The sequence below is a fragment of the Sinocyclocheilus rhinocerous genome, unplaced genomic scaffold (genome assembly GCF_001515625.1).
Source record: "Sinocyclocheilus rhinocerous isolate Xijiao unplaced genomic scaffold, SAMN03320098_v1.1 scaffold677, whole genome shotgun sequence".
Classification (NCBI taxonomy): Eukaryota; Metazoa; Chordata; class Actinopteri; order Cypriniformes; family Cyprinidae; genus Sinocyclocheilus; species Sinocyclocheilus rhinocerous.
The window spans coordinates 900,356-912,225 of NW_015633185.1; the positions used below are offsets into that span (position 1 = coordinate 900,356).

General features: G+C 36.7%; 1 protein-coding gene and 1 pseudogene across 1 annotated transcript; one reads left to right on the forward strand and one right to left on the reverse strand.

The window, feature by feature from the left end:
* The first annotated feature begins 1,167 nt into the window (after positions 1 to 1,167).
* On the forward strand, positions 1,168 to 4,491 carry LOC107743592 (zinc finger protein 511-like; annotated as a pseudogene).
* A 1,671-nt stretch (positions 4,492 to 6,162) lies between these two features.
* Positions 6,163 to 8,194, reverse strand: LOC107743518 (homeobox protein MSH-C). Its single transcript, XM_016556773.1, has 2 exons — positions 7,641 to 8,194; positions 6,163 to 7,066 (listed from the first exon to the last, which is right to left on the reverse strand). Exons 1-2 carry the CDS (start codon positions 8,047 to 8,049, stop codon positions 6,651 to 6,653), a joined length of 825 nt encoding a protein of 274 aa, XP_016412259.1. The 5' UTR covers positions 8,050 to 8,194; the 3' UTR covers positions 6,163 to 6,650.
* Positions 8,195 to 11,870: the final 3,676 nt, after the last annotated feature.

Below are 11,870 nucleotides of genomic sequence, written 5' to 3' on the forward strand. Positions count from 1 at the left end.
TCTCTCTCTCTCTCTCTCCCTCTCTCTCTCTCTCTCTCTAATAACCGCGTTAGACTGCATTAATAACTGCGTTAGCCTGCATATCAATGGCTCAAGCCTCTGTTATTAGCTCTAAAATTACGTTTTGGAATTTGCACAAAATCGGATTTGGGCTGACAGTCTGAACGAGGCTTAAGTTCTCAAACAAATTAAGAACTACATTCGATTTGATTGAACGCAAGCACTTATTGCGATAGAAAACACTGTAACAGTTTCCACTGATTAAGAAATATTTTTGTTTGCTTTGGTGGTAATTAGGCCTATTATATTTGGGGGGGGGGCCAAAAATTTGTTTTGCCTATGTCACGACAAGAGGTAAATCCGGCCCTGAATATGTGACAAGATGGATGGATGGATGAAAAGCATAACTGGAATGACTCTGCTGACATCCTGTGGTTATATTCTGCAGGTGCAGTTTTGACTGTTTTGCTTTTAGTTTATTTTTTCCCTGCTTATTTAAAGGTAGTGTAGGCAGTGGACACTGGCTTTCTTTCTTATATGAAGGGCTATAAAACAAACATCTTTTTCATTAGATTATACTTTGTTTTGCATCAAAATAAAATGACACGTTTCTCATGCAATCGTGCGCCCTGCGTGCCCTCAACTGGCTTTAAGTTTGAGGGCTTTTATTTTGACACGGAATCGCAAACCGGTTTATAACTTACATGGAGAAGAAATATTTTTGTTTGCTTTGGTGGTAATTAGGCCTATTATATTTGGGGGGGGCCCAAAAATTTGTTTTGCCTATGTCACGAAAAGAGGTAAATCCGGCCCTGAATATGTGACAAGATGGATGGATGGATGAAAAGCATAACTGGAATGACTCTGCTGACATCCTGTGGTTATATTCTGCAGGTGCAGTTTTGACTGTTTTGCTTTTAGTTTATTTTTTCCCTGCTTATTTAAAGGTAGTGTAGGCAGTGGACACTGGCTTTCAGACTTATATGAAGGGCTATAAAACAAACATCTTTTTCATTAGATTATACTTTGTTTTGCATCAAAATAAAATGACACGTTTCTCATGCAATCGTGCGCCCTGCGTGCCCTCAACTGGCTTTAAGTTTGAGGGCTTTTATTTTGACACGGAATCGCAAACCGGTTTATAACTTACATGGAGCATGTTGATAATGCTACAGCCTGAACATATTGCTGCAACCTGAATTAATTCAACTATTGGGGTCTACAGCACCACAAATTCCTGCAGGAAAGATACCGGTAATTGAAAATAGGGAATCCGAGTGGCATTGTTTACAACAAAAAGACACAGAAGGTGAAAATACTTTTTCACCTTTTGGATTCAGACCTCAACGACTTCGATTTGCTGTAGAAGATGAATGTTTTGAGGTATGTAGATTCTTCGACTGGATCGATAGAAAAGGTTATTGCATTTCAGAAAAGTGCCTTCCTTCTGCTAATATATATAACAACAATTGCATGTTTATCTCTCAATGTGTTATTTAAGAGTGACGAAGAAATGACATGACTGTGATATGATGATGGGATATTTACCAATATCCCGATTCCTTAATGTGTAATTCAACAGGATGGCGACATACACAGGCACATGTACCTACAGGATGTCGTGACGGCTATTGCAGATGATGAACATCCTCCGACGTGAGTAATGTCGTTTCACTATTAATATTGCTTTGTAATTAGGCAAATTATGAATTAACAAATTACTCATAAGCATAAAATTAATCGGTAGGTCCAATTGAGATCATTAGTATTCATCTTATTTGTTAAAACTTTTAAAACTTAATAATTATCATGTCTGTGAAGAATATCAGTCCAGGTCGTTATAAAATGTTCTTGCATAGGCTATTTATTATGGTCAAATGGATGTTTCTTTCTTTGTAGCTGTCTTTATGCAACTTGATAGATTACGATAAGTATCAGTAGTGTAGATTTTAGTATTATTATTGAGTAATGTCACAGTATCTGATTCTGATGAGGTTAAGTGCTGGGCAATCTAGACCATAAGTTTACTGATGACCTCACTTGGATGAGTGGTGAAACATTTTGAGCAACATTCTCTTGACTTGATACTAATGTGCCACTAATTTCTCAACCCTCTTCCCAGTATCTCTGAGTTCAGATGTCACATTGCGGGATGCAGGCAGTTATTTGACACGTTGGAAGGGTATGAACACCACTACAATTCATTACATCGAAATGTGTGTTCCAACTGCAAGCGCTCATTTCCATCAAACCGACTGCTGGAGATGCACATCTTGGAGTGGCATGACTCCCTCTTCCAGATCATGGCGGAGAAACAATGCATGGTATTGTCATTTGTAATATCAGATGTTATAGGAGTGTAGTGAGTGATACTGTACATGTTGTTGTTACTTGTTGTAAGAAGTTGTGTGATCACTTTCAGTGGTATTTGTAGGACTATATGCATACTAGATTTTAGTTTTATTTACCAGTTTGATTAAGTTGATAAGAATTGCAGTGTCACTGGAGGCAGTCTTCCGTGAATTATTTGGGTATTTGCATGCCAGATAGGAATAGCGGCTATAAAAACTATTGGACGTTAGAACAAAAACAGTTTTTCATTGTGCATGCTAACCACATATACATTTGATGTTTTTATATTACTCTCTCATGGAAATACTACATAAAATCATTTAATAATTGATATTCATAACTATATTATACATTTGCACAGAAGAGTATACATTAAAGGGTTAGCTCACCCAAAAATGAAAATTAGCCCATGAATTACTCACCCTCAAGTCATCCTAGGAGTATATGACTTTCTTTTTTCAGACGAATCCAGTCGGAGTTATATTAAATATTGTCTTTGATCTTTCAAGCTGTTTAATGCCACTCAGCGGGTGTTGCATGCATCAGTCCAAAAGAAGTTAAATAAAAAGCGCCAATCTAGTGCTGGGCGGTATACCGGTTCATACCGAATACCGGTGTTTATTTTTATTATGATATTCATTTTTTAAATACCGCAATACCGGTGTATGTCGCTTAAACAACGTTCGGAACGCGACACTGTTTGAAAGGGGTCCCTTTTCACTGTTGCACTGTGGTGAGGGAACAGCTGTATGTGTTACTAAGCGCGACACCTGCTGAGTGGCATTAAACAGCTTGAAAGATCAAAGACAATTTTAAATATAACTCCGACTGCATTCGTCTGAAAGAAGAAAGTCATATACACCTAGGATGACTTGAGGGTGAACTAACCCTTTAAATTAAATGAGAGCAAACATCTTTTTTTATGTAGCGAAATGCTGCCACCTACTGGTTTCAACAGAAAGTTGAAATGCAGTGTGTGTTTTAGTAGCTTGAAACATTGAAACACTGATTTTAATGGCACAGAAATACCAGAAATAAAGAATATATGAGTACACTTTTCCTCCTCCTCATACACTCTGTTTAAACCAACAAATATTTTTTCAGCTTTGCTAATTTTTATAATTTTTTTTTTTTTTGCTGATTGTGTCTTGTTAATATTGATTTTCAGTATGAGTGCTTGGTGGAAGGATGTGGACTGAAATTCAAAACATGCAAAGAGAGGAAAGATCATCTTATCAGAACACAGCTATCCAGCAGATTTCAGATTTGACAAAGCAAAAATTAGCGGAAGGTTTGATATTAATACTAATGTAAATTGTGGTCATTTTTTGATTATAGAAATTCTACTTTTTCTTTCATATCTAGTCATTTCATTATTTCAGCTGAACAGCATTATATAATTAAATTTTGGACTATTTGATCACTTAAGAATTTTTTTTAATCATAATCTTATGAAAATCAACAGAAACCAAGAAAAAAAGACCCAACAGCAGAAGGAAGCACATATGCAGGTTTCTGAAACAACAACTATTCAACAAGAAAGTGAGTCGATGGACTTCTCCTTGACCCCAAAGCCAGAAAGCACAAACACTGTAGAAACCGAACCAATGCAGACAGCTAATCTAAAGACACGATATTCATACAAGTGGGTGGATTCATGGTCATGGATTCATATAAATGCTTGATTAAGTTTCATTACCCTGTAGACTCAGTGATCAGAACTATGTGTTGATTATTATCTTTCCTCCAGAGTTCCATCATCCATGTGCTTCGGTCAAGGCTCAGTCAAAGGCTTCAGAGGAAGAAGGAAGAAGTAGGCCAAAGTTTTTATCCAATGCAAACAATTTATCACGTTAGCTTGGTAAAGCATTTGTTTCTCCAGAGCAGTATTTTTGTAATAAAGCAATAAAACTTGTGAAAGCAATCTTTAAAAAGTTGTCTTCTCTCTATGTATGGTTGAGATTAATAATCTTTGATGTAAAACTTTGCACTCAGTTGTGGCAAGAAGTTTGAAAGTCAAGGAAAATATATTCAATATTTAACTCTTTAATTATGTATTACATATTCCAATAAATGTAAGCCTTTCGAGATCTAAAGTCGCTTTCAACTAATGGCACAAACATCTCGCTAGATGTTTCAGACACAAATGCATGCGTGTAATGATGGCGTGTGAAACTCACGCAAGAACTAATAAAAACCTAAGACGCGTTGCAACTAATGTGTGTTCTTCAGTCGGTTTCACGGAAATGTGGATTTTGTAACACTATAAATACCGTGAAGGTTATCTGAAGGGCTCGTATCTGGAATGTACTTCAGGATCCTTTATTTTTAATTTTGGTCGTGAATGTTTTTACTTTTAATATAAATAATGTTTTATTTTGATTGTTATTGTAATATTTTTTATTTCTTAATAGTTTTTTATTTATAATTACTAGCATCTTCGTGTCTCTTGGAAATTATTGTTGTCCATTTAGCGCTGAGTATGAGCCTAAATTAAACATTTGTAATATAATCGTCGGTCTCTGAAACAATTTAATATGTGGAACAACAGTTGTTACAAATCTCATAAGCGAGTTGATTTTTTTTTGTTTAGGTTCATGTAAGAGATAAAATAGACAAAAGATCATCTAGAGGATTATTGAATTGAAATGTTGTATTTTTTAACTTATAAATAACGACATTGTACACATCAGTCTCCGTGAGATTTATTTTTTAATGAAAAGATCATTTTTCTAATTTGTATATACATATAAAATATACAATAATTTACAGAAGATAAATGTAAACAGTGTATAAATATCAGCAATCCAATTTGTAATTTATTTTTTAAAAAAGGAATGCAAAATCTGTAATATATACGTGTATTTACAATAATACAAATCTAGACATTAATCTTTCAACCTAGCAAACTAGCATATGTAGTCTACTGAAGGGATTATGGCTAAACAAGCGAAAAATCAATAAACACAGGCCAAAAAATCCTCTGTAAAAACGTAAGGGAGGAAAAGTTGAGTAAAATTATGGTATAATGGACGATGCTGGTTGTCTCTGCATCTAGTTCCTCTTCAATAAAGACCAACAGAATAACAAACCACGCATTTCAACCTAAAACCGGGTAGCCTGTCAAATAATGGAAGAAAAAAAAGACGTAGAGGTAGGCTATTGGACCTATTGGCAGTGTACATTTAGCAAATCATAGTTATCTGGGTACAATCTTTGTAATATGCTACAAAATATTTGGTTTGCGTGAAAATACACGTATTCATTTTAAAAAGGCTCACACTTACTATCCATTTAGGCCTGAATTTGGCAGCCTATGGCCAAGTATTGGAAAGTAGCAATGTTATAAGACAAGACAGAGTTGAACTGAAATCAGTTTTTTATTTGTACTGTAAGATTCTGCTGACAGTCGCAACGAGCTCTTTAAGTTATAAGACCCTTAGTAATAATTATAAGGTAATTTCTTGAATTTAAGAGCTTTGTTGGAACTGGCGCGGATGTATCCTACATACATTTCAGAGCACACTAGGTGTTTTCTCGCGCATCACGCATCATCAGCAAGTGATGCTGATCTAGACACTTGCCAGATTGGCTGTGCCCTCAGTATAAATTATCTCTTGGAAATTATTTTCTCTGACACTAAGACAATTAGCCACATAGCGTGTTATCTGTACTTATAATATATATATTCAGGGAAGATTCATTGCACTTTTAAAGCCAATTTGGGGACTCTAGTATTGGAAAGTAGCAATGTTATAAGACAGGACAGAGTTGAACTGAAATCAGTTTTTTATTTGTACTGTAAGATTCTGCTGACAGTCCAACGAGCTCTTTAAGTTATAAAACCCTTAGTAATAATTATAAGGTAATTTCTTGAATTTAAGAGCTTTGTTGGAACTGGCGCGGATGTATCCTACATACATTTCAGAGCACACTAGGTGTTTTCTCGCGCATCACGCATCATCAGCAAGTGATGCTGATCTAGACACTTGCCAGATTGGCTGTGCCCTCAGTATAAATTATCTCTTGGAAATTATTTTCTCTGACACTAAGACAATTAGCCACATAGCGTGTTATCTGTACTTATAATATATATATTCAGGGAAGATTCATTGCACTTTTAAAGCCAATTTGGGGACTCTCACTTTAGGAATAATCTGTGTAGATCACAAGAATAATTTATTTTAAATGGGTGTAGAGTTCTTTAAAGAAAACTTGTTTGCTATCATTTCACTCGTCTTGTGACTGGCAGAACCGCAGCAGCTATAGACGGTGACTTGAAGGACGTGCTCACTTGGTTAAGACAAATAATACATTCCGTAGGTCACTGGCCCTCCGAAAAGTCCTGGGACTGGTAACGCAGGTCTAGGAAAGGAACTGGACGGTCCGTAGAGGGGTGGAGATCCAACGTGTGTTCCGAATGGGAACGGAAAGGCGAACGCAGGTAATAATGGCTTGGTTGCAAGTTTCAGTTTCTCAAGTTCGGCCTCTTGTAGTCTTTTTGCCTTCGCTCGTCTGTTTTGAAACCAGATTTTAACTTGAGTCTCAGTGAGGTTGAGTGAATTGGAAAATTCCGCTCTCTCTGCAATAGAAAGATACTGTTTTTGACGAAATTTTCTCTCCAAAGCGAGCAGCTGCGAGGTGGTGAACGGGGTCCGCGGTTTTCGGTTGTTCTTATGCTTTCTGAGGGTACATGGAGGTGGACTTGAGTGCCCTGCGAACAAATAATTAAATTAAACTTTACTATAAAAAGGAATTATGTTACAGTTATATTACATTACATTAATATAATTGTATTACACTGCATTGACAGTTACTTTTTCTGCCGAAGCTACACGTTTATTTTCAGCATTATGAGGAGCATGCATTAGGATATGCGCAATCGCATAATCTTAAAATTTCTACATACAGAAACGGAAATATAGGCTAGCCTGTTTTTAATTCAGATTGATCCACTAAATTGTCTTAATTAAACTGGAATGCGTTTTTTTTTCTTTTGCAACTTCAGACTTTTCTTTGCAGAAGTAGGCTATCCCACTGGTCAATTATTCCACTCTTGGATGACATCAAGCTCTTCCTCTACACATAGGCTAGCCTACATTCTTTTAACTTTTATATAAAAATCTCATTTCAAATCCAAATGAGCTTGATTAAATATAGTCTTTATGGTAATCGATTTCCCTGGTATTTATTAGTGCTTTTTGCTATAGCCTATGTAAAACATGCATGTTTAATGTCTTGCGTCATCATGCCACATTATTGACAGGTTTCCCTGCTGAGCAACTCACTTGGCGGAGAAGTGTACGAGGGTGTCTGAAACCAGCCGGACTGTCCCTTGTCATTTAGTTCTTCCATATCTCCTCTCTTGCAGTCGGATAGGTTGGAGACGCTCTCCACTGGGATCTTTCTATCTGTGTAAAGAGCCATGGGCGAGAGCCTCAGCCGCTCATCTCCACCGGATGTCGGAGATATAATACCCGATTCAGATGATGTGTATAAAGTCCGTGTGCTTGTTCTGTCTGATATTAAAGACTCCACACTGAACGGAAGACTCAGCGCCTTGCCTTTACATCCTTTGACAGTCGCTTTATCGTTGGTTTGAGCCTCCGCTTTGTCCGCACTTTTGCGTTCCTGTAGTTTTCCTTCTTGTGAGAGTGGCCCTTGAAAAGAATTCATCATGGACGATAGAGGGGCCATACAATAAGAATATGTGAGTCGTCCTGAATTTTACTCGTCCACCAGTGCCTTTTCCTTCTGCCGTCGCGCGTTTGCGACGCTTGCCTCACTCTCCTAGCGGAGCGCACTCGCAGCTATAAACTTCCAAAAGTTCTTTTTTTCCCCGCCGCCCTCCAATCGGCTTGACATTTCACCCACATGACTTTCCGCGTGCTAGTCCTGATTGGACAAACCAGTTTCTTTGAGACGTCACAATGCTTTTGAAAGAAATGTTGCATGGTTAATCATACTTGTCTTGCCGAGGTGGTTTATTGATTGCTCTGGGGGCTCCAGTCTTGGAGGCAAGGAGCCATTTGAGAAGTTTTGTTGCAATTAACCAGAGGGGATGTCTGTATAGCGGGCCTCCGTACTCATTAACTCAACTCTTATTGAAAACATACAGCGAAACAAGCCACTTCCCTGGCCTCTTCGTTCACGGGAGTTTTCTTTATAAAAACTGCTGTATAGTAGATATAGTGGAAAACGTTTTTATAACGCACGTGGGATAGAATTTTGAGGGGTTTTATTGAATGCATGCCTATACCAAAATTAAGACTAGTGATAGTAGCTTTTTCCGAGATAAAGTGTTTTATTGCATTTTAAGTTGATTTTTAAAATGTAAATTATAAATTGCATAATGTCTGTTTTGCCTCAAAAACAGATCCCTGTGTTCGATGGAAAAAACAACAACTTTTTTTTCCGTAAAACTGTGACCGGACAAAATGATGTGACTGAATTGACGATGATTTTTTCACGCTGCATTACGGCAATTTAAAGCTTGTCTTGGCCCTTTAAGACTGCAGAAAGCCTCTATTGAGGCGCAACTGGCAACCCCTCACCGTAAGTCAAAGCATTTCATAATGCAGACAAGCCCTGTTTTGGAAGGCGCCAGTCTCGGCAAGATCAAAAAGGAAGCTACCTCAGGGAGAATATGCAACAGTTAACTCCACTTAACCAATTGTCCTCGAAGAGTTTAATGTCAAGGCAATAGCCAGAGGCCAATCAGTTCCCACAGACAGCGCGTACCACTCAGTTAACTGTTGCCTCACTACATGTCTCCTTTTGGAAGCTTTGGACTTGATCATTTTTATTATCGGAGCATGTTTGTTTTGCAGATTTTTGTGAAAATATAAAAGGGGAAATAAGACAGTAGACCATCATACCAGTAAAGTTTCTACCCTACTTTTAAAACGGATTTAGGCTTTTGTGCCATCAAGATAAATTAACTAAAATTAATAAGCATTTTAAGTATAATACGTTTTTGTTTAATATTTAAGCAATTGTTAAGCACTTAGTTTTAAAACCATACTATACAAATACGTTCAGGTTTTTAAATTTATGACACTGGAATGTTTGGTTTTAATAACTATAGCGACTTCGTTACGGATCACGACATTCGTCAGTTTCAAAACCAAGTAGAATTAAAATATTTAGCTGTGACATAAAAACAGAAAAAGGTTAGTAGCCCAAAACAATATTAGAAGCTTGCTATTTTTGTGTGTTCACCTCGACAGATGACCCGCTACATTAGGTCATCTGTTATTAGCCGGATGTGTAAATCCATTTTAGAACCACATGATTCATCGGTCAAAACTGCGGTTTGGCAGTGATTCTGATTCAAACCAGTAATACGGTGTCATGTTTGATATTTTAATTAGACTGGTGCAGTCTATTAAATAGGATTGTTTAGTAATATTTGTTAGACAGTTTGTTAAGAATAAAGCCAAATGCCTTTTCTATCTGTTAATAGGTCTTTTAAAATATGTGTTGTTGTGGACTTCCTGTGTTATACATGTCTTTCAATCCAACAGCAACAGTGAGAAAAAACTGGACTGCTTTTTTTTGCTGATCCACAGTGCCTGCTCTCGGTAAGGCGGTATTTCAGCGAAATCCTTGGTGAATGTAATTGCTAGGCCCATGTAACCTCCTCCCATGAGAATACCACTCCAAGTGTTCTTCAAAACCAGTGCACATATTGAAACATTTACTAAGGAAGCGGTTCTCTGATTTATTACAAAGCAAAATACTGTAAGTAGTGTAGTGTGTGCTACTCATTACCCCAAAATGGCAGAAGCTGACAGGGTTAAGATGTGAAAGATGCCAAACAACTTTTATATTTATATAAACATATGTGTGAAGAAAACAGGACATTAAGTCTATTATTCCCTTGTAGCCTACTCTGTACTGACATGGAATATTTTCATATCTGATATGGAGATTCTCAAAACCCAAGTGATTTTAAAAGCTGTTTTACAATTATTCCCCCTTTAAAGTGAGGTTTTTTTTTTTTTTGCAGATTTTTTTTTTGTATGCAAAATTATTAGTTAAAGAGCACATATTTAGCTTACTGCTAAATTATTTCAGTAGAGTTGCCGTAGGATAAACTAAATATTCTTGGCATTTACGTGGCATTAATGTGAGACATAATATACTGTATTTGCTTTTTGATACTACAATTGTACAAGTGGACTGTAAAATGCTTCTGAAGATATATATATATATATATATATATATGCTATAGGCTATATATATATGAACACATATAAGATGAATATATGTTTTCCTGGTATTACCAGGATTAAAGCCAAACTTAAGTTACTGTTGAGTGTGCCACAATGTCCTCATTATTTGTTAACAAACCAAGCTTTTCATTCTTAGAGCCAATGTCAAAGTTGATATGTTAAAAGACCACATTAAGATTTCTATCTGAGGACATCACTGTTGCCTTTTGCTTCTATATAGCTATTTAGTAATTTCCTTTGCCGTCATCTCAGGACATTATTTCATCTCTGGGGAATTCAGTGTCATGCGTAACTTTCCTCCAGTCTCCCTTGACTCTCAACCTTTTTTATTGAATAATTAATTTTTCCTGTTACTCTTCTTGAGGTTAGTATAATTACTTGAAATGTAAACACCCAATGTTATTCTTTGGGAATCCCTCATGACTTGACTATTGCTCTGCCAGTGGAACAATTGCTCTTAAGCAGTACAATACTGTTTATGTTAGTCCTCTGTGCATGAGTTCAAAGTTTTGCAAAGATCTGATTCTTGATGGAATGTTTGTCTATGTCCAAGGGGGGTTACATAGATTTCTCATGCATCCTTAGCTTTGATTCTCATGTTTAAAAAAATAAAGCCAAGCAGAATTCTATGCTGATTGCTGAGAGACTCTTGTGGTTGGAAAATGCATCTTTTCAAAGGGAAAATTGTTGGGAAAAGTTGTGTCAGTTATACAGTGATACATTTTTGTTTGCTAGTTCACTGGACATAAGCAAACTTAAGTGTGCATAGTTGCATAGTTAAATAAATATGGCAGATTTACATGACATTAAATGTCTTTTTAATGCCAATTAAGACTAATGTTTCAGAATCATGCCAGTATCTTGTATGATGCAATAGTATTCGTACACAAATGTGTGATATAGTTGATGTTCTATTTAAATTGGCATCATGTTGGCTCAACTGGCATTAATAGTTCAAGACGTTTCATACCCTCTCCAGCAGTGCTGACATGCTGTACGTCGAGCCAATCACAGATGTGTGGCTATTCCATAGTACAGAAAGGCAACAGCCTCCTCACACACACACACACACACACACACACACACACACACACACACATATCTCATCGCAGTGGTTTTACAGCTCTATTTTGTGATCTCATCCTAGCATGTTAGTGTCTTTCTGATATGTGCCTCATTTCTATTTGGACCATGAAAACCTTTGAGAAAGCAATACTTCTAAGCATATAAAATCTCAGACTGTCATCTTCACAGATTTCCATCTTCATAACCAATTCTATG

Bases quoted from the DNA above. Each gene is read 5' to 3' on its own strand.
- LOC107743518 (XM_016556773.1), bottom strand. From the start codon at position 8,049: ATGGCCCCTCTATCGTCCATGATGAATTCTTTTCAAGGGCCACTCTCA. The intron at 7,067-7,640 runs GTGAGTTGCTCA...ATTTGTTCGCAG, and splicing joins CTCGTACACTTCTCCGCCAA to GGCACTCAAGTCCACCTCCA.